The 27,969-nt window shown below is 42.7% G+C and overlaps 1 protein-coding gene across 3 annotated transcripts in view; it reads left to right on the top strand.

Annotated features, from left to right (window-relative positions):
• The window catches only part of LOC137751917 (zinc finger MYM-type protein 2), an 89,364-nt gene extending 75,957 nt beyond the window's left edge, over positions 1 to 13,407 (top strand). For all 3 annotated transcript variants that reach the window (XM_068526589.1, XM_068526587.1, XM_068526588.1), the window contains 8 exons: positions 981 to 1,106; positions 1,920 to 2,014; positions 3,278 to 3,446; positions 4,323 to 4,474; positions 9,507 to 9,621; positions 10,588 to 10,839; positions 11,131 to 11,251; positions 12,532 to 13,407. In XM_068526589.1, the coding sequence (XP_068382690.1) occupies positions 981 to 1,106; positions 1,920 to 2,014; positions 3,278 to 3,446; positions 4,323 to 4,474; positions 9,507 to 9,621; positions 10,588 to 10,839; positions 11,131 to 11,251; positions 12,532 to 12,724 (1,223 nt within the window). In that variant the 3' untranslated portion in view covers positions 12,725 to 13,407. The remainder of the gene's footprint in view (positions 1 to 980; positions 1,107 to 1,919; positions 2,015 to 3,277; positions 3,447 to 4,322; positions 4,475 to 9,506; positions 9,622 to 10,587; positions 10,840 to 11,130; positions 11,252 to 12,531) is intronic.
• The last annotated feature ends 14,562 nt before the right edge of the window (positions 13,408 to 27,969 follow it).

The following is a 27,969-nucleotide window of genomic DNA, read 5'->3' on the forward strand; positions in this document are numbered from 1 at the left end:
TTCAGTGGACGAGCTCAGACACAAAACTAAGTTGTAGTAGGCTTTTATAATTCAAACTCTTATTTTATGATGGTTATCCCCAATGTTGTCTTACTGATTTATACTAAGAAAGTAAGTTGCATTATCTAAGCCAGCGTTTGTCCTAACTTCTGCTAGGGCAGTGCTTGGCAAACGGTGTAGCAGGACGTGTGTCTCTGGGAATGCTTCTCCGGCCTCAGCCCACCGGGGCCGCCCTGAGCTTCCTGCTCCCCCTCACCCAGAGCACAGTGCGTCTCGTGGGTGACAGTGTTTGGGAAGCACTCTGTTAGGCAGTGTGAAATGAATTTAGTGGGTTGCAGCCAGTGTTTTCTGCTGGGGGGGTTTTTTGTTGTTTTTTTTTTTTTTTTTTAAAAGAAAGAAACGGAAAAAATATGTCAGCATGAATCCCTCCTAGAAAGGGTATTGTTTTGTGAAACTTTTGTTTCCAGTGTGTATGCATGTGTCTCTGTTTCCCACCACTACCCTGAACTCAATAAAATGCCTTTCTCACTGGGTTGCAGTACAAACGTGTTTAAAGCAACCGATCAAAACGTTCGAAGCCAGTTGTGAATAAGCATATATTGAATGATGTGAAAACCTAGGTCACAATTCAAAAAGAATGTTGAAAATTACAGTTAGCCATGCTCGTAAGTTTATTTTTGACAAGAGATTGCTCTTAGAAACACTCTACAGAGTTGTTTTACTATTGAAGCATGCTTTTTAACTTTGTAGAGGGGCAGTCAAAACTTACAAGATTGAAAGTTTTTGTGTATTCATGATTATCTAATACAAAGTTTATAGTAGCTTACATTTCAAGGTAGCTGCATGCTTTTTCGTTTTGTACGTATTAATATAAGGATTCCTATTTTGCGTTTACAATTAAATGGTTTTTGCCAGATTATATGTAGGTAGTGTTGCAGTTTTCTATTTTGATTTCTGATGATATTATGGCTTGATTACAGGTGTAATTATTGAAACGGACATAATTGGTTCAGATCTCTTGAAGAACTCTGACCCAGAGACACAGTCCAACATGCCTGATGTACCATATGAACCACATTTGGACATTGAAATAGATTTCCCCAGAGGTAGTAAAAATGCTGTTTTGTTCTTTCAGTGCGAAGTGTGGTTCTGCACTTTAGTTATGGTGTCACAATCGTGGTTATGATCATTAACAATCTAATGTTCATGTCATTGCCTGTACTGTTATTTTATTGGTCTTTTCTTTTTTATCCAGATAAAGCTCAGCAGTTAACTTCCAAAATGAAGCGTATGTTGAATTGTAGGACCTTAAAAGGAATTTCCCAGAGCCTTAAAAAGAAACTTTCTTAAAACTAATTCATTATAGAAACTTTTACAGATATAGAAGTGTTGGTGTCTTTTTAAAAATTTAAATAAAATATTGATAGTATTTTTCTTAAAATCTTTTTGAAAATTAAGTTAACCTTCAAAGGGAAACAAATATTTTCAGGTCTTTTGTTGTAAAAGAAATGTGTTCTGTTTTTCATTGTTTATTTTCTGTATCGATGGCCAATACGCGTATTGAATAGAATGTAAAGCCTTTTACATTGGAAAAGATTTAATAGATTGAAACAGATTTGTACTGAGACCATTTAGATCTTATAATTAAATTTCAGGTTTTAGTAATTTTTCTATCACACACTTCCACAAAATTCTGTGTTGATACGCATTGTACATGTGTTTTAAGAGTATGAACAGGCGTTATCAGAACTTATAGACCAGGTTAGGTAGAGAAAATGGTTTGTTCTCCACCCAGCACAGGCTGCCCTGTGCATGGTGCCTGTGCGCATTCAGTGGGTGGTCCTTCGTTGGCTGAGTTTATAGAGCGTAAGTCTGTGCTATTATGTTTGAAATGAAAGTTCTTCTGTTTCAATTGTCAGCTGCTGAGGAGCTTGATATGGAAAATGAGTTTTTATTACCACCTGTTTTTGGAGAAGAATATGAGGAACAGCCTAGACCTCGATCTAAAAAAAAGGTAATGAAACCTAACAGTATTCTTGCATTCATGTCCTGTCTCTGTGTAGTAGAGGGCAAGGGTACTTGAGCTTCAGTTGTGCCTGAGAATGTGGGAAGGTACTTTGTTTTCTGGAATTAAAAAGACTTAAGAGGTAAAGCTTTTATTACTTCATTTCTAGGTAATAAAAATATATCCTATTTAGTTGTAGTTTCATAGACGAAGAGTGAATATTATTGCAACTTTTTATTTTTAATTTTTATCTTGATAAAAGGTGGTCATTGATAAAAGGTTTACATATTTGCTAAAAAAGTAAATTCAATTATTAGACAACAACTGAGACTATTTTCTAGGGAGCTGTTTTTTCCATTGTTACTTTTGATGAGGTTGAGGTACACAGCTTGTTATATCTGGTCTCATTGAAGCGTCCCAGCACATAGGAAGACGTGCTAGACAATTCAGTCATTCAGGGATCCCAAATCTAAATGTACGAACGGATATCATTGTTCTGAACATTTTATTAACAACTTTCTGTATTTCTGATTTCCAACGTAAAGCAAGGTTTTAAAAAAAAAAAAAAAAGATGACTTTCACAAATTTCTCCAAAAAAGAAAGAAAGGAAAAATTGAAAAGGAGTGAGTACCTGCAGTAGAATGAAATTGGACTCTTACTTGACACCACACACAAAAATGAACTCAAAATGAGTCAAAAATCTAAATGTAAGAACTGAAATTCTAAAACTCAGAAGAAAACATAGGCCTAAATCTTCATTAACTTGGGTTAGACACTGTTTCTTAGATGCGACACCAAAAGCACAGGAACGAAAGGAAAAAAATAGATGAATTGGGTTATATCCAAATTTAAGATTTTTGTACAGCAAACAGTACCATCAAGAAAGTGGAAAGGAGTTGAGGAGTCATCTCCTATGAGGTGGAGTCTTCAAGAAGTTCTTCAGTTTCTCTCTTACATTAACATTTGGAATCCTTCTATTTCAGATTTTAATTGTCATTTATGTATTTTCTCATCATCAGTGACTCTCAACTCACAGCAGTAGTTAATATGATTTTGTTGTACCAAGTAGTTTATGCAGAAATACAGCATTCCTGGAGAGAGGTTTCAAGTAATGTCATAGGTAACTGTTCTCAGATCAGAAATTCCAGTCAGTTCTGATCATGTAAATATATTTCTTTGTAATGTGCATTTGTTGAGAGATGGCTTACATAAAGTCATGAAATAATATAGGCTTAAGAAAAAGAAGATTTGACAGTGGTGTTTTACTACCAGGGAGCCAAGAGGAAGGCAGTGTCAGGGTACCAGTGTCATGACGACAGTTCTGACAACTCGGAATGCAGCTTCCCTTTCAAGTACACGTACGGGGTAAACGCCTGGAAGCACTGGGTCAGAACGAGGCAGCTTGATGAAGATCTTCTGGTGTTAGATGAGCTAAAATCTCGTAAGTGTTCTGATTTTGTTTCCCCTGTGTCCTATGTAAAATCAAGGTTTTTACTCATACTTTGGTAACTATTCTCCTGTGCATCCGTTTATGTGCGTGAGCGAGCTTGCGCGCGCGTGCGCACACACACACAGAGACACACACACACGGGCACACGCCGTGTTGCACAAATGAAGTCCTTACGGTAATGTCGGTTCATGGAGCTCTTGCTTGCTGGTCAGTACAACTCAAACAAACCTTCTGTTTCCTTACTGAAGTTGATGATTATGATGATTGTGGGTAAAGAAGAAAGTTTGCTCTAAGCAGATAGAGCCCTTTGCATCAGGCCAGACTCTTTACTGTGGATGGACCAGTCCATGGCACCACAAAGAGGGTAGGAAGTATGGCCTTATTAAGGTGCTAGAGTCAGACTGCCAGGGCTCCCTCACGTACTGGCATCTCAGTTCCCCAGCTCCAAAGCGGGGGGTAACAGTACCCACCTTGTAGGGTTGTCATGAGAATTACATTAGAAAATACACGTAAATTTAGAACATTCCTTCATCCACGGTAAAGGCTTAATGTTGACTGAAATTAGAATACCCATAATATGTGAAAATCCAGAAGGTACTCAAGTGAATCATTAATTACCATGAAGCTACATGTACTGTACATTATAAAAAAATGTTTTTCCTTGAAAAAAAAATAAATAAAATCAAGGTTTTTGTTATTAACTGCCTTTGATTTTAAAAAGCATCAATGTAGCTTAAGATATTTTACATTTAAATGTAGCTGTTATTTTACCTTTAAATTCTTACACAGAATAAAGTGATTTCAGAAAGTTTCTTAATCTTAAGACAGTAAATAATAATTATTATTTTAAATTTTATTTCTTTTTAGCTAAGTCAGTAAAGTTAAAAGAGGATCTACTCTGTCACACCACGGCTGAGCTTGACTATGGCTTGGCCCATTTTGTCAAAGAGATCCGAAGGCCAAATGGGGAGAATTATGCACCTGACAGCATCTATTATCTTTGCCTCGGGATTCAAGAGGTGAGTGATTTCATGGTTACTTTTGAATATAACGTTGTTAAGAAAGGTTGTTGTGGTAGGTTCTTGGAGAAAAAAATGTTTTGCTTCAAGAATATTACGGAACATCCGGGTTTATTGGCTTACCAAGAAAGGCAAAAGTAATTTATTCGAAAATACTGGGGTATTATGAAGGGTTTTCTTAGCTACTTTGTATACAGGTGTTTCTGCTATAATGTGCTATGTCCCTAAAAGTGAACTTCAGGTTCTCCAAAACTGTGTACCAAAACCAAAAAGAACTTAGGTGAAAAAACAGAGTTAGTAACGGACCCCTCGAAGCTCATGCATCTTTTGTAACAGGACTAATGATGTGTCTGTTTGTTACCATGTGTATAATGTGATAATCAGGTTGATTTCATCCCCACCTTACAATTGCGAATAAATGAATTAACATTCTGAGGCATGGTGTATGTATGTATATATAGATCTGTGTTGATATACATGTAAACAGATAAATGACTTCTCTCTGCAAATAGGTCTGTTTCATCTCTGATCTAACTTGTTAAATAGTGTAAGTACTCATTAGTTCTTTGGAATCATCTTATAAAAGATTTCATTCTTTAGAGGTTTTAGGTAAACCTCAACCACATGTATGTGAGTCTTGAATGAATACATTTCCCATAATAAACATGAAGATCCACTTTAGATAATGACTTTTAGTTTTGAACAGATCGTACAGGTTTGAGCCCAGAGGTCAGAAAAGGTCCTAGCTTTACATCCTATGTATTTGTAAATATGGTAAATGATAGGAGGAAATATTCTTACGTAGAGTTTTGTTTATAGGCCTAAAATTAAATATTATGCTGCTAACAGGTAGTAGGTGCTGAAATAAATCACTGGAGAAAACTAGAATTGTCTTAATTTGTATTTCACTTTCCCTCTTCAGGATAGAAATTTGCCTAAGATTATCTAAGCAGTGGTGGGGAATAACACATAGCTCTAAATTACTGTGTATTCAGAGACCATCCCATATTTTGCAGTAGCAAAATATTTACATATTAGAACTTCAAATACCATTAGAGGTTTGAAAGCTAAATGGATTGTAATATTAATGATTATAAATTATGTCTTCAAGTAGGTTCATTTTTTTCCAATTTTTTAATTGTGGTAAAATACATATAACAGAATTTACCATCTTAACTATTTTTAAGTGTACAGTTCTGTGGTATAAAAGTACATTGATAATCTTGTGGAAACATCACCACCGTCCATCTTCATAACCCTCTTCATCTTGCAAAACTGAGACTTTGTCCCCATTAAATACTAACTCCTCATCCCCTACTCCCCCGCTGCCCCTGGCACCCACCCTTCTTCTTTCTGTTTCTGTGAGTTTGACTCTCCCAGGTACCACATGTGAGTGAAATCAGCATAATGTCCTGAAGTTCATCCATGTTGTAGCACACGTCAGAATTTCCTTTCTTTTTAAAATAGGTTCTTTATGTACTGAAAAATGTTTCCTCGAAATAAATTTTTACTACTGGAACAGTACTCTTAAAAATGGTCAAGATGGGGACTTCCCTGGGGGTCCAGTGGTTGGGACTCCGTGCTTCCAATGCAGGGGGCTCGGGTTCAATCCCTGGTCGGGGAACTAGGATCCCACATGCCGTGCGGCGCAGCCGAAAAGTTTATAAAAAAGAAAAAGAAAAAAAAAAGGTCAAGGTGGTAAATTTTATGTTCTGTGTATTTTTACCACAATTGGAAAACCAGTTGTTTTACTCTTCTCATCAGTGGACAGATTTTCACAGGCTTGATTTAATTTTTTTAAGAGTGTATGGTATCTATAACCAGCTTTAAAAATAATCTTCAAACTCACTGTGGTGTTAAGATGTCTAAAAGATAGTTTCCAGAAATCATGCTGTTTGTTGGTACTTCAAGGATGCATACAGAGGTAGAAGCTGTTCTGGAAGAATGTGCGTCTTTTTCTGTGTGATGCGTTTACTCATTCCGTCCCCGGCTGACAACAAAAGCAGCATGGCTTCCTCTCCAAGCCCTGTGGACGTGTGGGGCAGGTGGTGTGTTGAGAAGTGAGGGTGGGCCAGCCTCTTTCCTCCCTCACAGATGCAGTAGCTAATCCTGTCCTTCCGATGGTGTAAGGGGTGGTGGCTGTCGCCAGAAGGTCACATAATGTGGAAATGTCAGAGGAAGAAAGAAGGGGCTGCGTGAGCCCCACAGTCCTGGTCAGCCTTTCACACACTGGTTTACATCTGTGTGCGCGTCCTTCACACCACGTTTACCCAGAATGGGTGGTGGGCACCCGTTCCCCTGGGTCCTCCCACCCCATCGCGCTTGGCTAGATGTGCGTGCATCTCCGTTTCTTTATGAACGTGGCAAAAGACACGGAAGCTTTGTCCCCAAGTACAGGGAACCGTGTTACACGCTTTGGTGTCTTTCCTTCCCTCTGCTTCCCAGTCGTTGGTGTCAGCCCCTGAAGACGTCTGGGTCAGAGCTCAGTGAATTCAGTCAGTGATGAGCATTCCTTTTGTTTTATAAACAGTATGCACCCCCCTCTCCCCGGCTGCAAGGTCTTATGTAATTGTCCTGACGAGCTGGTGCTTTTATTTCTAATCTTCCTTCTGACTAGCGGGAGTAACGGTAGGTCAACTCAGATGATGGTGCTCTGGCCTAGTTGCTGGTTAGCGTACACGTGGTTTATATTCTTCATCCTTCTACTTTCCACTTGCTGTGTCTCCAGGTATAAAGTAGGTGCCTTTTAGGCAGCATATTGTTGGGCCCTGTTTTTTATTTTTTATTTACCTTTTATTTTTTTTTGGCTGCATTGGGTCTTCGTTGCAGTGCACGGGCTTCTCATTGCGGTGGCTTCTCTTGCTATGGAGCACGGCGCGTGGGCTCAGTAGTTGTGGCACACGGGCTCAGTAGTTGTGGCTTGTGGGCTGTAGAGCGCAGGCTCAGTAGTTGTGGCGCACGGGCTTAGTGGCTCCGCGGCATGTGGGATCTTCCTGGACCGGGGCTCGAACCTGTGTCCCCTGCACTGGCAGACGGATTCTTAACCACTGCGTCACCAGGGAAGTCCCGGCCTTGTTTTTCAAATTAAAAAAATTTTTAATCCAGTCTGATAATATTTGTCTCGGTGTGTTTCGACCAACAAAATTTTTTATTTAAAGAACCGGCGGGTAAACATTTTACGCTCTGTAGGCCATACTCAATCTGTGGAAAGCAGCCTGGGCGCGTGCACTCTTGTTTTAAGAAAACTTGGTTGTATTTGTAAATAGGCAGCGGGCCAGCCTTCAGGACTGTAGCGCAGACCCTGGTTTAGACCTTTTACATTTAATGTAATTAGTCACTGGATTGAAAATCCTGCTTGTTTGTGCTTGTTATACAGTTGACCCCCCTTATCTGCAGGGGATACTTCAGGATCCCCACTGGAGGGCTGAAGCCTGTGTATACTACACTGGCCTCTACACACCTACTTGTGATACAGTTTTGATTTGTAAATTAGGCACAGTAAGAGATTAACAACAATAATTAATAACAGAATAGAATAATTATCATAATATGCTGTGATAAAAGTTATGTGAATGTGGTCTCTCTCTCTCTCTCTCTCAGAAACCTTATTGTACAAATTTAACACCTTTTCCATCTTAACTAAGCACTGACCACCCTCTGTGGCTGTAGCTTTTATAGTTTGAGGTGTGACAGCAAAACTAGTCTGAATTTTTTTCCTGCTTTACGACATCACAGATAGAAGATTCGTTCTTACCGTGGATCTCAGCAACCTCAGCATCCGATTTTTTTCTTTCCTGATTAAGTCCAGAACTGTCACCTTTTCACTCAAAGGAAGCACTGTGCGTCCTCTCTCTGGCGTGTCCGAATTGCCAGCTTCACTCCTCCTGCTTTGGGGCCATAATTATGTAAAGTAAGGGTCACTTGAGCACAAGCCCTGCGACCCTGCAGTGGATCTGACAACCCAGATGGCCACCAGGTGGCTGATGGGCGGGACGCGCCGGACCAAGGGTGATTCACGTCCCTCCGGGCCGGGATGACATGACATCGCGAGATTTCATCATGGCTTCTCAGAATGGCCTGCAATTAAAATTTATGAATTGTTTATTTCTGTCATCTTTCATTTAATAGTTTTGGACTTTGGTTGACTGTGGGTAACTGAAACCACAGAAAGTGAAACTGTGGATGATCTGTGGATGAAACTGTGTATCTGTTCTTTGTGGGGTTTTTTTGTTGTTGTCTTTTTCTGCTTTCTTTTGAATTATTTTTCTGTGATTACATTTATCTCCATCATTGGTTTATTATTTATGCCTGTTAAATTATTTTTAGTGGGTTTGCAATGTGCATCTTCAGTTAATCATTATATACCTTCAAATCTTCTTGCCCTGTCTCACATGTGATAACCTCAAGCCCTGTAATCCCAGTTACCACCTCCCGTTCTTTGTGCTGTTGTCACACATTTTACTTGTACATTATTTTTACCCACTGGAGATGGACTTTGCAAACTTTGGTGTTTAAGTCATTCTTTAGCAACCCTCACTGTTAAGGTTTGTCATAGTAAGTTGTAAGATTCATAAATTTGCCCTAACTCAAGGAGAGTGGGGCATAGAGAGGAAACAAGGGGAAAAGCATCAAGCTCACAGGCTGCTGGGAGAGGCTTCACGCGCAGAAACCCTCCCGCCCTGTCCTCACCCTTCGTGTCCGTGGACTGTGTGCTGAGCATTGGAGCCACGTGCGCTGTTTGTACCTGACGGGCTGAAGATGCTCATCCAGTTCTCACGTTCTGAGCTCTTGCCTGTGTCTTTCAGCTTTGAGTTTTTTAAGCAACAGATTAATTGGTAACTTATGTTTCTTTGATTTCCAGATATATAGATAAAGGCAATAATCTCTTATTAGTATGCTGATAAAGACAAAGATGTAAGACGTTTATTTTTTCCTTAGGAAATAGAGTGTAAGTGGTCTGTAATTAGCTCATATAAATCTTATATAAATTTTAAATCCTTAAAGTTTCTTTTTTTTTTTTTTTTTTTGGTAGTACTTGTATGGTAGTAATCGAAAAGACAACATATTTATTGATCCAGGATTCCAGACATTTGAGCAAGAAATGAATAAAATACTCCGAAGTTGGCAACCAAGCATACTTCCAGATGGTAATGCTCCTTTAAATAAAATGTTACCGACTTGCTGCTGGGATTTTCTGTGTTTATAGAAAGTGTACTAAAGATAATTAGGAAATAATTTAAATGAGAGAGTACTTATTCATGGGCGCATCAGCTCGTCTTTTGTTGAATTAGAAATGAATGTGGTTGATAGCTAGTGTTTATGAAGAACTTTGTAATAAATGTGACCCACTTTCTCTGGAGTAAGAAACTGGATGTTCATTTCTTTTTTTTTTTTTTTTTTTTAATTTTATCGCTACTTTATTTATTTATTTATTTTTTTGGGGGGGGCTATGTTGGGTCTTCGGTTCGTGCGAGGGCTTTCTCTAGTTGCGGCAAGCGGGGGCCGCTCTTCATCGCGGTGCGCGGGCCTTTCACTATCGCGGCCCCTCCCGTTGCGGGGCACAGGCTCCAGACGCGCAGGCTCAGTAGTTGTGGCTCACGGGCCCAGCTGCTCCGTGGCATGTGGGATCTTCCCAGACCAGGGCTCGAACCCGTGTCCCCTGCATTAGCAGGCAGATTCTCAACCACTGCGCCACCAGGGAAGCCCTGGATGTTCATTTCTTAAGCCCTCCAGTTGAGATTCTGATGTAAATTTCTCTTAGAAACCTCTGTTTTAGATGCATAAAGAAAACTTGTTTGAATGGAAATCAGCTATTTTTTTTCAGGATTTCTACAGATTTAAACTTCCCTTCTGACCATGGTCTGCTTGTCCTCTGGAAGACCAGGAGCAGACTCCAGGCCTGACCCCAGGGGTGCTAGTTGTGTAGTCTGTTGTGTTTCCTGGCTCTGTGTTGTTTCAGAGCAGCATAGGTGATTCTGAAATTCATTCCAGTTGATCTGGAGTGAATGGAGGATTGGAATAGGTTTGTTCTTGAGTTAACTTTTACCTGTTTCTAGCTGGTTACGTGAAAACTGTTTATGGTAATTCTTTAAAAATCTTTCTCTCTGTTTAAGGGTCGATATTTTCTCGAGTTGAAGAAGATTATCTCTGGAGGATAAAACAGCTAGGATCACACTCTCCAGTGGCTCTTCTGAATACCCTGTTCTACTTTAACACTAAGTATTTTGGCCTGAAAACAGTGGAACAGCACTTAAGGCTTTCCTTTGGCACTGTGTTTAGGCATTGGAAAAAAAACCCTTTAACAATGGAAAGCAAAGCATGTCTTCGATACCAAGTGTCTTCCTTATGTGGAACAGATAACGAAGGTAGTGTAACAGGTTTTCATTTTGGCATTGTCTGTGGCAGGGACTGCCACTTCTTGCCTTACTAAAGACCACCTGGGTCACTTGTTAAGAACCTAAGGACTGTCATTTTCATAAGAAAAGACAACCTATGTTGTCTGAAAATTAGGAATTACCAGAAGCCACGGTTTAGAGCTCTGAAGTACACCTGGTCCCATTCTTTGGTGTAAGAGATAGTGGGGGTGATCAGAGTGAATGGTGTCACCTTTGTTCAAGGTTGGTCTTAGAAAGTTTATGTAATTTTTATTTCTTAAGATAAAATTACTACTGGAAAAAGAAAACATGAAGATGATGAGCCAGTATTTGAACAAATTGAAAATACAGCCAATCCTTCTAGATGTCCTGTGAAAATGTTTGAATGCTACTTGTCTAAAAGGTAAGTGTTAATGACCTTTGATTTTTTTTAAATGGTTAGTAACAGTTAGTTGCTGTGAATTTATCACTACCAAGAGGTGACGTTTTTTTCCTTGGTCCTTTTTTTTAGATTTCTCTCTTTTCTCACTTAGGAAGTCCTTTCAGTTATAACGTTTTTAGTCCTGTTATTATAAAATACCCAGCTTATACTTCATGTTTTAAGCACATGTTAAGAAATCGCTCTCTACTAACGAAATGACTGCTGTTGTAGAGGGTCAGACAGTACATGTCTTAGGCTTTTTGGGCTGTGGTGTCTCTGTTGCAGCCAGCTCTGCTGTGGCGAGCAGAGAGCAGTCCTGCTGGGCCTGGGTCCCGGTGACGCCCTGGTGAGAAGGTGGAGAGAGGCGAGCCCTCAGTTCTGGAGGGAGATCCCTGAGGTGTCTGCAGGGCGCGGCGTCTTCTCAGGGCCCTGTGCGTTCCAGCTGCACCACTGCTTTCCCCCGCGGGTACCGACGGGCGTTTAAAATATTTTAAACCAGTGAAATTTTTAGAGACCACAAATTATTTTATGCTTGTTCATTATTTTAAGTATGCACTCTGTAATTTTTAAAAGGCAAGCATGAACTCAGAATGTATTTTCTTATGTAAACAGTTTTATAAATTGTTTTTATAAATTTTCTCCAGGTTAACGCTCAAGAACCATAAAAGCAGTAATGTCACCTATAGGATGATTATTTTTAATAAGTAATATTTCTGACGATAGTTTTGGGTGGCCCTGCACCAGTATCTGGATCTTCCAGTGGTAGTAACTATTTATTAGTTGGAAATTCCTATCTCAGTATTATCTTATTTTAAAAATTATTTCTTTTGTGTAACGTTGCTAAGTATTTTTATTTTATGTGCTACCATATTTCATCAATTCTAAGACACATTTCTCACATTTTATACTGTCTCTGAAACTGGGATGCATGTTATAATTGATGCATCTTGAAATTATAATTGGCAGTGCTTTACTTGTTTAATGGCAATATTAAAATAATGATTAAAAATAATGTTTCTATCGATGGTGTCTTGGATTCAGTGAAATACAGAATTTAAATTATAGTGGGAAAATAATCTTTTATTGTAGAAATTAACTTTCAGAATATCTCAGTGATAGAATATTTAATGTAGGTAACTATGCATGTGGTCTGCCCATGTAATGTGGTTAATGGTAGCAGAATTATCCTTGAAAGAAAAGAAGGAAGTTGTGAGGAATTTCGTGTACATACTGTGACATGGACTTTCTCCTTTCTCCTGAAGTCCACAGAATCTTAATCAGAGAATGGATGTTTTCTATTTGCAACCAGAACGCTCTAGCTCTGCAGACAGCCCTGTCTGGTACACGTCTGCTTCGCTGGACCGAAACACCTTGGAAAATATGCTCGTACGGGTTCTTTTAGTAAAAGATATTTATGATAAAGACAATTATGAACTGGACGAAGACACAGAGTAAAAAAGGAACGTTTTAGAAGCAATCGGGAGAAGACAGCATTAGATAGTCATGCTGCTAGATCTTTACTATGGAAAACATTTCAAGTTTACTCCTTCTGTTTTGAGTTTTGTAGCAGTGTACCCACACTGGGTATTACCTTGTAAATAATCTGTGAGTGAAAGTTGCCATTATTCTATGTAGTGGTTTTAGGATACTTACAAATACATTCAAATTCTTTTTTTTATTATTATTTATTTGATTAGGTATGTTTGTAACTTTTTACATTACAAGATATGAATGAGAATGTGCCATGTATAATTTTTTCTTGTAGTAAGAAACACCCATATTGCACAACTCTGCTGTTGCAAAGCTTCCTGGAAAGGGGGCTCTTCTGCTGGGTTCTTGACAAAGATGGTTGTGTGTGGGGAGCACCTACTAAAAGTTTAGAACTTGCAGTGTCTTTCAGAATTTTTAAAATAAACTGTAAACTAATAGGCTGGGTTTTTTGTTTTGTTTTTTGCGGGGGTTTTGTTTGTTTGTTTTATGCTTTTAGTTACTGAAGCCTTACCAGGTTATGTAGAGAGATACCATCTTCTGTACCAAAAATAGACAAGAAAATGCTGTCGATACTGGTGTACTGTAATGTGAATCTATACTGGTGAACAGAACTTTTTGTTCCCCTTATTAAAACCTTAGTGTCCTTTTCTCATTTGTGGCTTTCTGCATCACCCCAAACAATAATAATTATGTATATATGCTTATATATATGTGTGTGTGTATGTACATACGTGTATACACACACACATATATAAAGAATGATGTTGATGACATGACATGATCATGGAGACATTTTCTTTGCAAAAACGATGAAAATATAAAATTCTGTTTTCTGTGTCAACACTAAGCATCCCAAATCCCCTTCATTTATAAGCGTTTGGTTTTCCTCTCCCCTCGAGGATACAGGTCACGCTTCCATCCCCGGGTGGTACTCCACAGTTTCACCAACTTGAGGAGGATTCTTGTGCCTGCCCTCAACTATGACTGATGCACACGCTGGGTATTTAAGAATGCCACTCCTGAGACTGTTGTTACGGAAAGTCGAGCTAGTTTAAGTAAGATAGCACCCGTTTCACTACGAGGGTTAGCAGGGCAGTGACTGACGGTTCAGACTGATGGATAAAGTGTATCTCGAAGGGAATTACGTTCAATGTTAGATCGTTTGGCTTTTACATTTTAATTACTTCTTACAGAAGATTGCATTAAAAAAACTTTGTACTTCTGCTTAGCGATTTATCCATTCAGACCTTTTCTTTTAGAACAAGAAGTTTACATAAAATCCTACCTTCTAAAGACCGAGAAAGCGCCAGCTGCAATTATCATGAAGAAATCCTTCTGACTGACTTCATAGAGCTTGAGTGTGATCTTGTAGTCTTGTTTCCAGTTCCTCAGTCACCACAGTGATGTTCGTTATTAAAACTGTTTGGGGGAAATTGGGCTATTTTCCACAGTGGTTAAGCAATGTCTACACATCCCCTAAATATGTCTCTCTTCCTTGGGATAAATTAACGTTAGCATTCAGAAGAAATCCTCTCATTTATGATTTGGAAAATTTCACGAGTGTAATCAGCTGTATATTTAAGCAATAATTAACAAATATTTTTGGCATAAAAATTACTTTATAATGTTCTAACTTGTGTTACAAGTTTGAAAAACGTTTCTGTCCCTTAATTGATTTTGTATTTCTGGATTTGATAATCAGACTGACAGTAGCAAATCTGATACACTTAAATAGGTATAGATTGCTTGTTGTCTGTTTAATGAAGTAGTTAACATATTTAAAATATATAATACAAAAAATTTCTCATCCTCACCTTTTTCCAGAACTACTGCTTTAAGCACTTTTCATATAAACGCATATTGTTGATTAAAGGTGATTAATCCTAACCATCTTTTATTCTTTGAACTGGTGCTATATTCCATCAAGAGCAATAAAGTTTTCCCCAAATGTCACTTAATGTATATTTTACCAAATACCCTACATTTCTGCTATGATCCCACTATTAATAGCACCTTGTCTTGCTATTTTCATTTCCTTTATTGTACATTTTGGCTTTTCTAAACAGAAGTGTCTACATAGTTTTGATATTGATATGATTAAGGATTTAGAGCTCTTGTCTTTGTCTTGATTGCAATCCAAGGATTGGTTAACTTGACTCTCAGGGGGGGAAAGAAAAAAATAATACTATTTTATGAGAATTGTTTGTTCTGTGAAACTTGCTTCATCTAGAATATGTTTCGTTAGTTCCTGGATCTCCTTAGTTTGTGTGGTCCTAGATGACTGCTGAGAAAAGGGTAGTGAAATGATAGTTTCTTTCTGCTTCTTAGTGATTTCTGATGACGGCATCCTGTAAATATAATATTGTTGCCTTTAGATGTCTGTTGGAGATGCTATATTTTTCTGTTCTGAAGATTTTGCCATTTAAAATGAATCAAATGAAAAAGTTTTTATCCATATTGAGAAAACTGAATTTCCCATGCAAAATTGAACACTTTGCCTTTTTTTTTTTTTTTTTTTTTTAAGACTTTTAACTGTATTGGGTAATGTAAGATATTAAAGGACTTTTCTAGGCAAGAAGCTCAACTCTTCTTTTGGCCATAAAAATACTTTTTGTTTGAATAGTAGTTCATGTTTCTTTCTCTCCTACTGCGTGGAGTTGTTACCAGTGGATTGCACACGCTGAGGTAGGGAGAAGGGCGCGTGTTGTGCTGTGCGTTCAGACTTCTGTCACTGTTTTCTGATGGGGTTTCCCTCTGTCCTGGGCGACTGTGCTTTGTGGTTGAGGTGGTTATGAGTGCACCGTGTTAAGGGTCACAGTAACGCAGAAGTGATAACATTGCACAGTTTTGGTCTGTACTACTCTAATATCGGTCCATTTAATCTGAGATCTTAAATGTCTTGCAGTCTTAAATCACTATGAAAATTTACACTTTTATTTTGCCAGTTATTTCCAAAATGTACTGTTATACGCATATCACTTACGTTCTGAGTGGACACTGCCTGTGGGATCATCTCCTTACCCCCTCAAACAATGCAGTCATGAAAGTGTGCATGAAAATGTTTTTAAAGAATAAATTTCTTTAACTAAATTACAATACTGTTGAATTTTCCCCCTTAATAAGCCCCTTACTCATTTTTAGAGAAGTTCTTTGGGTTTTCGGTATTCCATTCTACTATGTTCTTAGGAATAGACCATTGTTACTGTTGTTTTCCTGTATTAAGTACTTTTTTTGTCGTTTCTGGGTATATCATGCTTGAAAATGATACCACTTAACAAAATCTTATAAATTTAGAAATTGATGACCAGAACAGGTTAATTGTGTCAGTCTGGATCTGAGAGTAGAAACACTTAAAATGCTGTCTCAATTTGTACTTTTTTTTTCCCTCTTTACTTAGAATCTAGGTACCCCAAAATACCTAGTGGGTATTTACTTAGAGGGGTACCCCGAATAAGTTGCTGTGATCCCCTGCCTTATAATGACCTGGACAAGAGAAAGTTGTTCTTAATATCTGGACATATAATGTTCTAATTAATTACTGAGTTAAACAATCCATGAATTTAGACCTTTTGAGAAAAAAGAACCAAAGAGAAACTAAGGTTTAATCTGTAAATAAAGTATGTATTAGGAATAGAACCGGAGGGGGTCCACAGATCCTGTGGGTTTACCAACGGAGGTCATTGTATTGTTGGATAACTCCTCAGAGGTAAACTCAGCACATGAAAATTCACTATCCCAAAATCTAAACAACAAATCTTTGTTTCATATTTCCCCTGTGCTAAAGAGCTACTACCAACCATGGTAGTTAGGGAGGGAGAGAAAATAAAAGACTAAGACAACAGTGTTCCAAAGGTTACAATTATGAGGGTAAACAAGATATACTTGTATGGTTATTTAACTCCTAGGGAACACGTAGGGAACGTATCCATAATAGTTTAAAACAGAGAAGATTGTGGACACTCAGAAATACCCTAAAAGGCTATTATGGTCTAGAGTAGTTTTCATAGAAGTAGCACCACCTGTGGTTTATTTAGATTCCTGTAACCTTGACATTAATTATGGCTCTGTAAGAAATGGTCAGTGGAGCAATTTCTGGTTATTTTAATGGTTCCATTTTGGTGGCATCAGTCCTCACCTCTGGCTTTCAGACTAACTTGTAATAGCACCCAAAGGGGTGGCTAGAGCATGAGTTAGAGATAATACTGAAAAGTATGAAACCACATTGAATTAAGATAATTCAGCTTCTAGTTTATGTGATGTGGATGGAACATACGAGGTCCAATACGTTATAGAAATTTAAAAGAACTTCAGCCACTGAGGATTTATTTCATAGCAATTGCTTTTGAAAAAAATAGACTCTCAAATTTTTTTAGGTCACCGGTGTGCTGCTCATAACCCTATGAGCAAGATGAAACGTTCCCATTTTGATTACGTATTTGTACTTCTAAACTGCCGTCAGCAGATGGCAATAGTGTACAGCACCAGGCTTCAGTGGCTTTTTTGTCTCTGTTTATACGACTGTAAGTATACTGTAGTCCCTTAGCAGAAATTCTTGGGGGTTTAGAATTCAGAATTTTCTTTTTCAAAAATACGTGTGCTTGTAGGTTACATAGGACCCTCAGTGGGCTCGGGGCAACACCCTGTAATCGGTATCTCCTCAGCAATAAATCAGGTATCGATAGTGACGGGGTGAGCGGTGTGTGGCCACAGAAAGCTTTGCATGGCTTAGCTCGGCTTTTGTCACAAGCACAAAAAGCTAGATTTTCAAACTTCTTGGATCTCAGACTTGCTGATGAGGAATTGCAGGCCTGTAATAAAACTAGTGGCAGATCTAGTATTTTCCTTCAATAAAACATCTAGTATTTTTTTCTCTTGTATAGCTTAGTTTGGGTAGAGTTAACTGTAGGCTTACTGTAAAATTTGCCTGTTTAATTTAAAGGAAAATGCAAGGAATGCTTAGAACAGGCATAAATATAATGGCAGTTGTAGAACCATTATTGAATGCTGAAACTTAAGAACAACTGCTTTCTTTCACTTTCCTTTTTGCCTCAGTATTTGTAGCATGACTGTTCTACATAAATGTGATGGGCCTTTCTGAGTGGCTGCTGTCGTGTCCTGGAGCCATTGTTTATTCATTCAACAAACACTCGAGTGATGGTTCGCTCGCTCAGGTACCCTAAGCCAGGTGCTGGGAGCACAGTGCCTCTCCTCAAAGACTTAGTCTAGTTGGAGAGACGTGAAAGCGTGATGGAATGTCAGAGTAAGATGGGGCCATGGGCGCCATTGAGCACAATCACTTGTACGATGAAATAAATTAATACACAGGTCAAGTAACTTATCGAGCCCCTGCTCTTAGAGACTGCAGGCCAGGCCTCTGTACTGTGCCCTCTGCTTCCCGTCCTGCAGAGGGAGAGTGGGCGCCGACTGCCCGGGTAGGGCAGGGCCACGGTCACGGGCGCCATGCTGCAGGAGCAGGTGTTTCACCAGAAGGTAAGGTCGCGGCCTGGGGCACGTGTGCTTCCCTGCTCTGTCCCGAGCACCTGGAGAAGCTCCCAGCATACGCTAGGTGGTCATAAATGTTTGTTGAGTGAATTATTGATTGTAAGTACCTTAAGATTGAAGCACCTTGAAAGTGAACCATGGGGAGTGTGACCCACGATCCGTGAAATAGCGCCTGCTTTTTGGTTCGCCTTTGGCGCTGGTCTCCTGGATTCTTTGTGTGTGTCTGTCCAATTTGCCCTGCGTTCGCTGGTGCTGCTTAAGCTCCTGTAACCTTCCGTTTATGACGGCCAAGGGGGTTGGGATGTAGGTCTTGATGATTCGTAGTAGTGGTCAAAATAGAAACACTTAAAAATCACTTGTGAAGTTTGTTAAAAATGCAAATTTCTGGGACTTCCCTGGTGGTCCAGTGGTTAAGAAGCAGCCTTCCAATGCAGGGGACACGGGTTCGAGCCCTGGTCCGGGAAGATCCCACGTGCCGTGGAGCAGCTAAGCCCGTGCGCCACAACTACTGAGCCTGCGCTCTAGAGCCTTCGAGCCACAGCTACTGAAGCCCGTCCGCCTAGAGCCCGTGCTCCACAAGAGAAGCCACCGCAATGAGAAGCCCATGCACCGCAATGAAGAGCAGCCCCCACTCGCTGCAACTAGAGAAAGCCTGCGCGCAGCAATGAAGACACAACGCAGCCAAACATAAATAAATAAATAAATTTATTTTAAAAAGTCTGCCACAAACATTTTTTTTAAAAAATGAAATAGAATTGAACGGAATAGAACTTAATACTGGCGTTTTTCTCATGAAAATTGTTCTGTACTTGTGTACTGAAATATGCTTTTCGGTCAGAGTTTGAAAGACCCCCTGTAGGAAACTCACTGAGAGAAGCCACACATCCGTGGAAGGACTCGCTGTTAATGGGAGCCTTCTGTTTTGTTTTCAGTCCCGCTTTCTTGGTTTCACCTACATCAAGCTGTAGCAAATTGTGAACAGACAAGCTTTTCGTTTCGCCGTAACTAAGTGGCCGCCCGGCTCATTTGAGATGGACGTTTTGTCTGCCTGTTCCCATGAGTTTGAGGCTTTTTTTTCTTCCAGGGTGGCTGTGGGGATGAGATGAATAGTTGCTGGAGTGCTTTCTGTGGGAAAGCCCACGAGGTATTGTTGAGACGGTCTCCAAGTAAAGCTCGGTAAGTGGTGCAGCTGTGAGCCCAATTCAGGTCTTCCCCGGGCCTGAGTCTCCTTCACCCCTCTGCTGTCCACTTGCTGTTCTGGTCTACGCCGGCTATCCAGGAACTGCTTCCACTGATAGAAGGAATGTTTCGTAAGCATCTACCAAGACTGGAGGGAAGGCTGAGCTGCAGCACAATTCTGGAAGGTAGGCAGATGGACTTGGGGGCCACGAACAGCCGCCCCCGGAGCAGGCGCCCTGCCTGCCCCTCATCCGCTGCTCTGTCCACCCACTGTTTCTCCTCGATTATTTTCAGACCTTTTCCTCTCTCCTCAGTCTAACACTTTCCCCCATACTGAAGCTCAGGGGTCAGCAAACCCATGTAAAGGACCAGAGAGTCAATATTTTAGGCAACATGAAGCATGGTATGTGGGCACTTGCAAGAGAAAGCAAATTTCCACAGATTTTTTACTGACCAAATTCGAAATATAATAATTGAGTACAACATTTCCTAATACACAGCTACAATGAGGAGGACGGAAGGTTTCACTGTCATCAAAATTGATGGCAAATGTTCCCCTCTTAGCTTTTATGTATTTCACTTTTGAAAATGGCGTTTTCAAACGTAAGTGCGGCCACGTTGCTCTCAGTCTGTGAGCACAGGGTTTTAATTAAGCATGTTTCTCACTTGGGAGGCGTTTGTACAACTTCCTAGATTTTGATACTTGATGTTTGCCTCTTAGCAAGTCATTGTGTTGCAGATTCATCACTTCCAACCGAAGATTAGAGGGAATCTCCTCAGTTGCAAAAGGTAAATAAAATTTGAAATACGGAATTTTCCTTTACAATTGCAATGGTCTTTGAAAAACACTGCTGGATCTGTCGTCTGAGCTTGGAAAATATACCTGCTCTACGTGTGTGGGAAACGTGTGGGAACCGAGATGTTGCTGCTTTCACTTGGGACAGCCTGAGAAGTGACGTTACTTGGGATTCAGGCAGCGTTCGTTGCTGGAAGTAACTGCGGTGTGCTTCGTGTACAAGCACTGCTTTGGAGAACACTTTGTTTTGATGTGGTGGGTTTGCACTGGTAAGAAATAAATACGTGCCATGGGGGCGCAGGGCGGTACACTCGGTGCTCGTCAGTTTAGGTTGACTTTATTCGGGAACTTCTTCAAGCCTGCAGCAACAGCTGATTTCCCGTGACGGTGGGTGGGTGCCGCTCCGCCTGTTCAGCCCGGGGGCCTCCTGGCCGTGGACCGCGTGTGGCCTCTGACCCAACACCAGGGGCTCGCCCTGACACCTCTGGCTCGGTGTTCATCTCAGGGCGCGCTGGTGAGCGGATAACCCCCTGAACACTTCCATTTCAACGAAGGCGGCTTCTACTCCACGCGCGTTTTTGCACCGTTACTCACCTCTTCCCAGATACCGCTTTCAGGTTTTCCTGAGTGAGTGTTGGCGTCAGCTTGTTTGAAGATATTCTTGTCTGTAGTTGTCACCTATAGACAAATCATGGAGGCCAGTCTCCAGGCCCTTCAGACTTGGCATTGACTTCTTGGAGAGACAGCTGAGCAATTTGGGTAAAAAATCTTTTCACTCTTCCAGAGCTGAGGAAAAGCACTTGAAAACATTTGCCTCATTTTTCGATTTTTGACTCGTCAACTCTGAGCTACTCTTTTGCCAAAAGGCTGCGCTTGTTTTCTCTGGATACGTTTCTTTGGCTGCTGCAGTCAGATGATTTGATTTGATCCATAAATGCGCACCTGGCTGACAGATGAGCCGCTTGGAAGCTTACTTTGGTTGCAGCCTCATTCGGATGTTTATGTTTTGTGAGGAAATCCTGCTGGAATGAGGTATTGCATCTTGCGTTTTCTAGCTTTCTGACCGTCGCTCTCCCGTAAGTTGGAAACACTGGGGTGGAGCCCCAGTCTGGTCGTGTTGTGCACGTTGCATTCCTTCAGCACAGCCGGGGGGTCTTTGCAAAAGCAGCACAACAAACGCCCTGTAATTCAATAACAGTAATGCAGCATGACATTTGGAGAACATTTTGTTTCAACGTGGTGGGTGTGCACTGGTAAAAAAATAAATAAATATGTGACCCGGGGGCACGGGCAATACACCCAGCACGCGAAGCACTGCCTGCCCGCTGCTGGGAGAGGCCGGACCACCCTGTGCATCTAAGCTGCCCTGGATGACGCGCAGCTGCAAAGGCATGGATGGCTGTGTTCCCATAAGACTTCCGTTGTGGACACTGAAATTTAAATTTATGTCACGAAATATTTTAAATTAATTTCCGAACCATTAAAAAACGTAAAAAAGTCATCGTTGGCTAGTGTGCTGCGCAGAAACAGGCGGCGGGTGACGTGTGCTGAGTCGCTTGGCCTGCCTCTTCAGTGGAAAACACGAGAGGTGTCCCAGCCGGCAGAAGGCTCCGTGGGTCCCCGTCACATTCACCTACAGCACGTGGGCCTCTCCTGCCAGCCTGCGCTCCCTTGTGGGGCTTGTCTTTCAAAATCCTCTGAAATCCCCTCACACTGGCAGAATTCCTCAGAGTTGTCTGTCCTCGTGGTCCTTAACTCCTGTTTTCTCTTAAATGTTGAGAAGTTTTCTGTCCGTCATCCCACTAGGCGAGCTCACCCGTGTCACCAGGACCCGTGGAGACGCTGAGGCCTCGTGTTACTAGCCGGTCAGCAGCTGCAGGTCACTGCCTCTTTCTGAAATGCTTTTTTAAAACTTAGTTTCCCGTATTCTACGTTCTCCTGATTCTTCTACTTCGTATAACGCCTCTTCTTGGTATTTTGATAATATCCCCCTTGTCCTCTGACCTCTAAAAGCTGGGGCGTCTGTTCTCTTAACTGAGCCCTTTGGGCTCTCGTGTGGGCTTAGTGGCTCTCAGTGCCGTCGATACACTGTGGACTTCATCACACGTGTGAAAATAAACATATCCAAACTGAGGAATAAAGGGAAGAATGGCTTTATTTTGCTGTAGTACTTTAGCTGCATTAACTCAGTTGACACAATCGCCGCGAAAGCCAGGCTTTTACGATCTGTAAAAGGCCAGATAGTAACCATTTTAGGCTTTGTGGGCCTCTTAACAGTTTTGTCTCATGTTCTTCTTTGAGTTTTTTCAACCTTTTAAAAATGTAAAAATCATTCTCAGCTCACAGGCCATGCAGACACAGGCTGTGGGCCAGATCTGGGCTGTGGGTTGTGTGCTGGCCTCACTAGGAGCCATTGTAGGGTAGTTGTATTATCCCCATTTTGCAGATGGAGAAACTGAGGTACAAAGAGGCTGAGTAACTTGCCCAAGCTCACCAGCTAGGAGGTGATGGAACTAGGGTTCCCATGGGTGGCTCCAGACACCACGTGTTCAGTCACTACACTAGTGTCTAGAAGGCTAAATACATCCAACAAAGAGCTAATGATTTACGCCCCAGCATCCCAGGAATTGGATTAAGCAGATACCCTGAAGATAGGGTGTAGTAGATGGTTTAAAAGTCTGTAAAAGAAGCCGTTTAGCCCTTCCCCAAATCCTCTGCCCCAGCAATGCAGCATTCCCCACGCCCATGGGGTCTGGAGGCTCAGGGGAGGGTGAGGCCAAGGGCCGCAGACGCCAGGCGGGACTGACAGGAGGGCTGGTGGGAGACCCAGCCTAGCGCCCAGGAAGCTGGAGATCTGGGGCACCCCCCACCCCGGGAAACAGACAAGCCCAGGACAGGAGGCAGAGACCCCACAGTCTGCTCCCCACGGTGAGCCTTCCTTGAGTCTGGCAGGAGCCCCTGCTCATGTCCACAGCCTCCTGTCAGGTGTCTTCTGGTTCTGGAGAAAGGACAGACACTTGCAACTGGAAAGATGGACATCCAAATAAAAGGAAGGTGCAAGAAAAAACTACCGTGGAGGAAGCAGAAGAAAACTTTTAAAAAGTTTAAAAGTGATATTCGAGGGAAGATACACACAGGAAGCATTCAGAAGCTATGGAAAAGGGATGTTAGATTAAAAATGCGATGGAGGGACTTCCCTGGTGGTGCAGTGGTTAAGAATCCGCCTGCCAATGCAGGGGACACGGGTTCGAGCCCTGGTCCGGGAAGATCCCACGTGCCGTGGAGCAACTAAGCCCGTGCGGCACAACTACTGGGCCTGCGCTCTAGAGCCCACGAGCCACAACTACTGAGCCCACGTGCCACAACTACTGAGCCTGTGCTCTAGAGTCCATGAGCCACAGCTACTGAAGCCCGTGCGCCTAGAGCCCGTGCTCCGCTACAAGAGAAGCCACCGCAATGAGAAGCCCGTGCACGGCAACGAAGAGTAGCCCCCGCTCGCCACAACTAGAGAAAGCCCGCGCGCAGCAACGAAGACCCAACACAGCCAAAAATAAATAAATAAAAATTTAAAATATATACGATGGAAATACGCAGCAGAAAGACTGGATAACAAGGTTGAGAAGATTTACATAAAGTCGAGCAAGAAGATGAGAAAGAGCAAAGTATGAGAGAGAAAAGAAAATTTGAGTTTCGGCCTAGGAGGTCCAACGTGAAACAACCAGAACTTCCAGAAAGAACAGAAAATGCAGGGGAGGAAGATGGAACAGGGCCCAGGGCGCACAGAGTGACTAAAGACTTCTGTGACCCAAGACACATCGTTGGGAAATTTAAAAAGTCTGCATGTGAAGAAAAGATTCTAGAGGGAAGGATTAAAAAAACAAAACATCACATACAAAAGATGAGGAGTCAGAATGTCATCAGGCTTTTTAGCAGCAGTGCTGGGAGATAGAAAATGATGGCACAGTGCCTTTAAAATTGTGACAAAAGTGATTTCCAGTTTGGAATTCGGTAGCTTGCCAGACTACCAGGATGTGTTCAGATATGCAATTCTCAGAAAGTTTACCCTTTGGATACATTTGTCAAAAAGCAACTCAATTCCCCCCAAAATGAGGTGACCAAGGAGGAGAGGGAAGATGTGGGTCCAGGAACAGGATGGGCGGGAGGTGACAGGTCGGGACCAGGGTGCGTCTCTCCCAGCCCTGCCTTGTGGTGCTGGAGCTGGACCCGCACAAGTCTCCTTTGTGATGTCGCAGTGTCAGGTCTCGCTGGAGGGCACTGGAGGGCCTGGAGAGAGTAAGGGGCTGGCTTCTCTTGGGTTTCAGGCGTCGGTTTTCTCTTTTCCAGGCAAGATGGCCAGGTTTCACTGAAACCTCAGCACTGGCACATCACCCACCTTTTCTGCCACCAGGAGGTCACAAGCACAGGTCTCTGCCCCGGGGGGAGGGCGCTCTCCCCGTCCCAGAGACGGCAGCTGCTCCCTAGCCCCGATGTTTCCACACTTAGAGTTGACAATTCCCTAATTACTAGTTAATAATTGCGTTAAATTTTCTCTGTTCATATTACTGGTGTGCTGTCTTCTGGCTGGACCCTGACTGCACACACGGTACTATAAACACTGAAACGTATTTTGCCAAAATGTGGGATGTGGTTGTGTTGGGACAGTGGTGTAGGGAGACGTTTCTGGGTGGGTACGTGAAGGGTGTGTGTAGAAGCGGGGCCAGTCTTCTGTGGTGGGGAGTCAGGAGATGACATTACACATTTTAAAAGTCAAGAAAATGCACTGCAAGTGTGTTTAGAAACACGGTTGTAATGACCAGAAGAAAGAGCTAAGTGATATGGAAGTTCTTGCCTTTGGGCAACAGGACAGGAATCACGAGTGTGACAGGAGACGGCTAGGTCTTGCTATTTGCCCTTGGTACTGCTTTGTTTTTAAATCATATAAATGCACTACTGAAAAAAATTAAATTAATTCACAATAACCCAAAGGTGGAAACAACCCAAATGTCTATCGATAGATGATGGATAAACAATGTTGTGTGTAGATACAATGAGATATTATTTAACCTTGAAAGGGAAGGAAATTCTGATACATGCTACAACATGGATGAACCTTAAAAACATTATGCGAGGTGAAATAAGCCAGACGCAGAAGGAAAAGACTTATGATTCCATTTATATGAAGTACCTAGAATAGGGAAACTCATTGAGACAAAGGAGAATGGTGGGTGCCAGGGGCTGAGGGGAGGGAGAATAGGGAATTAGTATTTAATGGGTACAGGGTCTCAGCTTGGGAAGATGGAAGAGTTCCGGAGCTGGATGGTGGTGGTGACTGCACGTCAGTGTGGACGTACTTAATGCCGCTGAACCGTACACTGAAAAGTGGTTACAGTGGAAAGTTCCATGTATATTTTATAAGAATGAGAAAATTTAAGTCTGATAAAAATTGGTGCATTAAAAATGAGTCTCAGAGAAAGAGCATTAATTCATGTCCGCGACTTGAAACAGGAACGTGTGCGAGGAGCTTGAGCCTTAGCCTGAGCGTGAATTTTAATTTGCTTTTTTCTGTGCCAGCGTCAATGTCCCCCCTTCCTCACCTGGGCCGCCGCCGCCTCGCTTCCTTATCTGGGTCGTGATTTCGCCCCAGCGACGAACCAGGTGTGTTGGGAGCTGCACTTGGGTCCCAGCACCGCCCCCCCCACCAGGGCGTACGTGGACGCCCTGGAGGTGGGACAGCGGTCCTCGCGGGGTCCCCGCGGTCACACAGGACAGACGGCGGATGGACAGATGGACGGGGAGGGGGAGGTGCGGGGGCGTGGGGCGAGCCTGCGGTCGGGTACCTGTGTCCTGTGGGTGGGGGGGGGGGGGAGGTGGGGCGCCCGTTTCTCCCGCGGGTCCGCCGACCCCCGACCAAGCGCTGTGCTCGGAGCCCCGGGGCCGAGGCTCCAACAAGCGCGACCCGGACGTTCCGGGAGAGTCACCGTCGGGGACGCACCGAGAGGCCTTGTGGGGGTAGGGGGTGCGCCGAGGGCGGGGCTGCCTCTGCACCGACGGGCGGGCGCGGGGTGCGCGGGGTGCGTGGGATGCGCGGGGTCCCCGGAATGCGCGGGGGCCCCGGGATGCGCGGGGGCCCCGGGATGCGCGGGAGCCCCGGGATGCGCGGGGGCCCCGAGGCGCCGGGCCCGGGTGCGGCCGGGAGCGGCCCCAGCGCAGACAGGCTCCGCAGTGGGGGCCGCGGGCGGGCGGGCTGAGCGCACTGCTGGAGCCGTTTCCGAATAATCTTTTTAAACATTTGCTCGCTCGTTACTTTAACAGAGATGCTGACCCGGGAGTGGTGGCGGGTGGAGAGGCTTGGAGGAAGGACCAGCCTCTCTGAAGGCCGCCGGGGAGGCCTCGGGTTTGCACCCAGTCGGCGGACAGAGGGTCCCTTGGGGCCTTCCTTGGAGGCGGCGGGGCATCCTTCCCGGGGGCCTGGCCTCCTCCCCAGACGGCCCAGGACAACGTGTCTTCTCCCCACACCTGCTGCTCCTTCTGCAAAGTCCGTCTTTCTCCGCCTGGTTCTGTTCTGGTCATGTTTTGTGCCCGTAGACGGGCCCCGGGACCACCGGACACCCCGACCGCCGGCCACGTGCCCGGGTCCAGAGGTGGGGCTGGCCTTGCAGTAGGGCTTGGCGCACGGTGGGCGCTGAAGGGTGACTCTTGTTATTATTATCACAGGAAGTTGATAGCTTACAACATTCTTCAGTTGAGAAGCTGCAGGAGAAAAACTATGCCCTTTCCCCTGAACTTGAAAGGAAAAAAAATCTATACTGAAGTATTAGCTGTTGTTCCGGAGCCTGTCTGGGTACACTTGAGCTTGTTCCTCTGTGTGAAAAACAGTACGTTTTGACTTAAGCTGGTGGGTAGTTAAGCAGCTTCATGCCGCCACATCTTGAAAGCCTTGTGTGTATTGGTTGGGCGCATTCACGATTTTGTTCCCCACTGTGTGTGCAAGAAGGAACAAGGTTTTCTCTTTGGCAACGTGGGATGGATTCCTGTGCGTGACAGTGACACGGGGGAGCATCAACCCAGAAAGAAACGGGTTTATTTTGTAACTGAAATCTCAACTCTGTGGTAGATTCCAGAAGCCCTCAAACCTAGGTGAGTTTTGCTCAAAGACTGTGAAAAGCAAACCTTCTGAAATAAGAGGTAATCGTTTAAATCCCCGTTTTGTCTTTCTTCTTCTCCCCCTAGTCTGGTGATGTGGACCAGAAGCTCCTCCGTCCTCTTGAATTGAATCTCTGAGATAATCATGTGGTCAAGCTTTCAGTCAACACACAACAAAGAGCCACGGCTACACAGTGACACTGTGATGAGGGGCTGATGGACCACATTTTGGTGACCTGCAGGGAACCGGGAGCAGGAAGCAAAAAAGGTTCTAAAGAGCTTTTTTAATCAGACATAGTAGAAAGTAATTAATTACATTTTGGAGTGAGGGTTTTTAAATAATCGCTTTCTGGACAATTCTCATTCTTTTTGGTAAATATTCTGCTTTAGATTTAAAAAAGTATTTTGGGTCATATTATTTTGTAAAAGCAGTAAAAAATATTAAATTGTTATAATAAAGGGGAAACATTTTAATACAACAAATAATCTGAAACTTCACCCTCTTGGCATATCAGTATTGCCTCCATCTGTCCTTATCCATATGTTCATGTAATTTGTATATAAATACAATTACATTTATATTCTACCT

This window comes from Eschrichtius robustus, chromosome 18, assembly GCF_028021215.1.
Source record: "Eschrichtius robustus isolate mEscRob2 chromosome 18, mEscRob2.pri, whole genome shotgun sequence".
NCBI lineage: Eukaryota > Metazoa > Chordata > Mammalia > Artiodactyla > Eschrichtiidae > Eschrichtius > Eschrichtius robustus.